Raw genomic sequence first — 2,434 nt, 5'->3', positions numbered from 1 at the left:
AATTGTATCTCCATGGGATGGGGCATGCATGAATATTATTGTGATTATGGTGTTAATTCAGTTGTTTGTGTTAAACTACGTTCGGGGCATGTTACGTAAGCTACTGGCCGATACGTCCTCTTATTGATACATAGGTAAGCGCGCGCGCGTGTGTGTGTGTGTGTATTTATGTATACCTGTATATGCAGTTAAACGGGTACTCTATGGCAGGGGTGGGCAAACTTTTTGACTCGTGGGCCACAGAGGGTTTTAAATTTGACAGAAGGGCCGGACCAGGAGCAGATGGATGGAGTGTTTTAGTAATTCACCTCATAAGAGAAAGAATAACATGGGATATGTAGAAAAGGTGCTTTAATTTTAATAGAAAATTAAGAAAAGCAATACAACAAAATATCTCTTCCAAGTCCCACAGTATTTCTTTATTGAAATGACTCTTAAAACTGAAAATTCCATTAACAAAATACAGTTTAAAAAAAAAAAATACTAACAGTTACCATTTTGAAGCATTTAAAGTTTTGATATCCTTCAGGATATTATCATCACTCTCCTCAACATTTCAAAAATGGTTGGACATGCAGATCGGAACAGTGACAACATGCCAGTATGTTGCCATGTTAAATATATCTGGTGTGCATTGTTTATATTGAGAAGGCAGTGCACCTGCACACCACTTATGAGCACACCTTAACAGAAATGACATGTAACACGTAAATGCATGTTTAAGAGCAGAGAAACTTACTTTTGATTTCAGTGGGAACAGTGTTGTTGGTGTCCCTTTTTAACAAGCGCATCAAAGTCTGGAGTCAGTTTTGTTGTGGCGATTCTCAGGATGGATCTGAGGTGTTGGTCAGTCAAATTGGATCTGTGGCTGGCTTTGTTGAAGTTCATGACGCTGAACGTCTGTTCACACACATAGGTCAAGCCGAACAACGCCAGAATCTTCTGTGCCGTCCTCCGGAGGTTTGGAAACACCGCTTCATTAAGTGACGCATAAAAGTCATTCAGTTTAAGAGAGTTGAACTTCTCTTTCAAGACAGCATCAGCCTGAAGGTCTATCAGTTCCAGCTGCATCTCTTCTGGTGCTGTTTCGGGGTCTTGTGACAGGGGACAGGCCACCAACTGAAGTGACTTGTTAATTTTCTCAAAATCAACAAAGCGACGGCGGAATTCTTTGTGGAGCGCATCCAGTGTCTCGCTGTATTTCTTAACTTTTGCGCCAGCCTCCTCTTTCAGTGTAGCTAGTGTGGGGAAATGAGTGAATGACTCATTTAGGATTTGCTTGGAACATAAAGCCAGTTTGGCTTTGAAGGCTTTCACGCTTGTGTACAGGTCATGCACAAACCGATCCTTCCCCTGTATGTTCACGTTCAGCTCATTCGTGTGTGAAAATATATCCACAGCAAACGCAAAGTCACAAAGCCAGTTCTTGTTGCTCAGCTCAGGAAATTCGTCTGCCTTCCCCAGTAGCTCCAAAAATGCACCGATCTCCTCTTTGAGGTCCCACACTCGTTGAAGCACTTTTCCCAAGCTTAACCAGCGGACACGGGAGTGATAAAGTAGGTCATGGTGCTGTGCATCAGTTTCCTCCAAGAACGCGATGAATTGACGGTGCTGAAGTCCCCTTGCACGTATAAAGTTGACAAGTTTTACGATAGGATTCACAACATGATTCAGCTGTAATACAGATTTACATAGAGATTCCTGGTGGATGATGCAGTGAAGGAAAATAACATCCTGGTCAGGATTTTCTTCTTTCACTTTATCCTGGATTCTTCTCAGCAGGCCAACATTTTTCCCTGTTAAATTTGGAGATCCATCTGTGGTGACGTTGATAAGTTTACTCCAAGACAGCTTCGTATTTTCAATGACAGCAGACACCCGGTTATACAAGTCCTCCCCCCGTGTTTTTCCTTTCAGAGACTCCATTGTCAAAAAATCCTCTGTTATTTCAAAAGTATCGTTAATTCCTCGGATAAAAATGAGGAGCTGAGCAGTGTCATTTACATCGTTGCTTTCATCCAGAGCTAATGAATAAAACGTGAATGACTCTGCCGTTTTTTTTAAGTTGCTAGTTAGCTCTTCGTCTATCAGTTCCACAGGGCGAGTCACTGTCTTGCGTGATAGACTGATTTTTTCAAACTTGTCTTTGGCCTCTGGACACAAGACACCTGCTGCCTCCACCATACATTCCTTTAAAAACTCCCCGTCAGACAGAGGCTTGCTGGCCTTTGCTAATTTGAATGATAGCATAAAACTGGCCTTGGTACTTGACTCTTGGATGGCACTTTGACGATGAAAAATACATTGTTGAGCTTGTAAATTAGCTATCAACCTCTGAGCAGTAGCTTCCCGTTCTTTCTCTGACTGCTTGCTAGTTTTGTGGTAAAGTGACAGCTGATGTTAAACTCTTTAAAAACCGCCACAGTCTCTTTGC

At 42.1% G+C, this 2,434-nt stretch overlaps 1 protein-coding gene across 1 annotated transcript; it reads right to left on the bottom strand.

The window, feature by feature from the left end:
* Positions 1–747: 747 nt before the first annotated feature.
* LOC115776932 (general transcription factor II-I repeat domain-containing protein 2A-like) lies at positions 748–1,990 on the bottom strand. Its single transcript, XM_030724734.1, has one exon. It carries the CDS (start codon positions 1,924–1,926, stop codon positions 748–750), a length of 1,179 nt encoding a protein of 392 aa, XP_030580594.1. The 5' UTR covers positions 1,927–1,990.
* Positions 1,991–2,434: the final 444 nt, after the last annotated feature.

The sequence above is a fragment of the Archocentrus centrarchus genome, unplaced genomic scaffold (genome assembly GCF_007364275.1).
Source record: "Archocentrus centrarchus isolate MPI-CPG fArcCen1 unplaced genomic scaffold, fArcCen1 scaffold_41_ctg1, whole genome shotgun sequence".
Classification (NCBI taxonomy): domain Eukaryota; kingdom Metazoa; phylum Chordata; class Actinopteri; order Cichliformes; family Cichlidae; genus Archocentrus; species Archocentrus centrarchus.
Note: the sequence above shows the minus strand (reverse complement) of the source record. Positions and strands in the feature narration are given on the sequence as shown.

What these genes read in the sequence shown, in the direction of transcription:
- LOC115776932 (XM_030724734.1), bottom strand. Translation starts at nt 1,926, where the DNA reads ATGGAGTCTCTGAAAGGAAAAACACGGGGGGAGGACTTGTATAACCGG.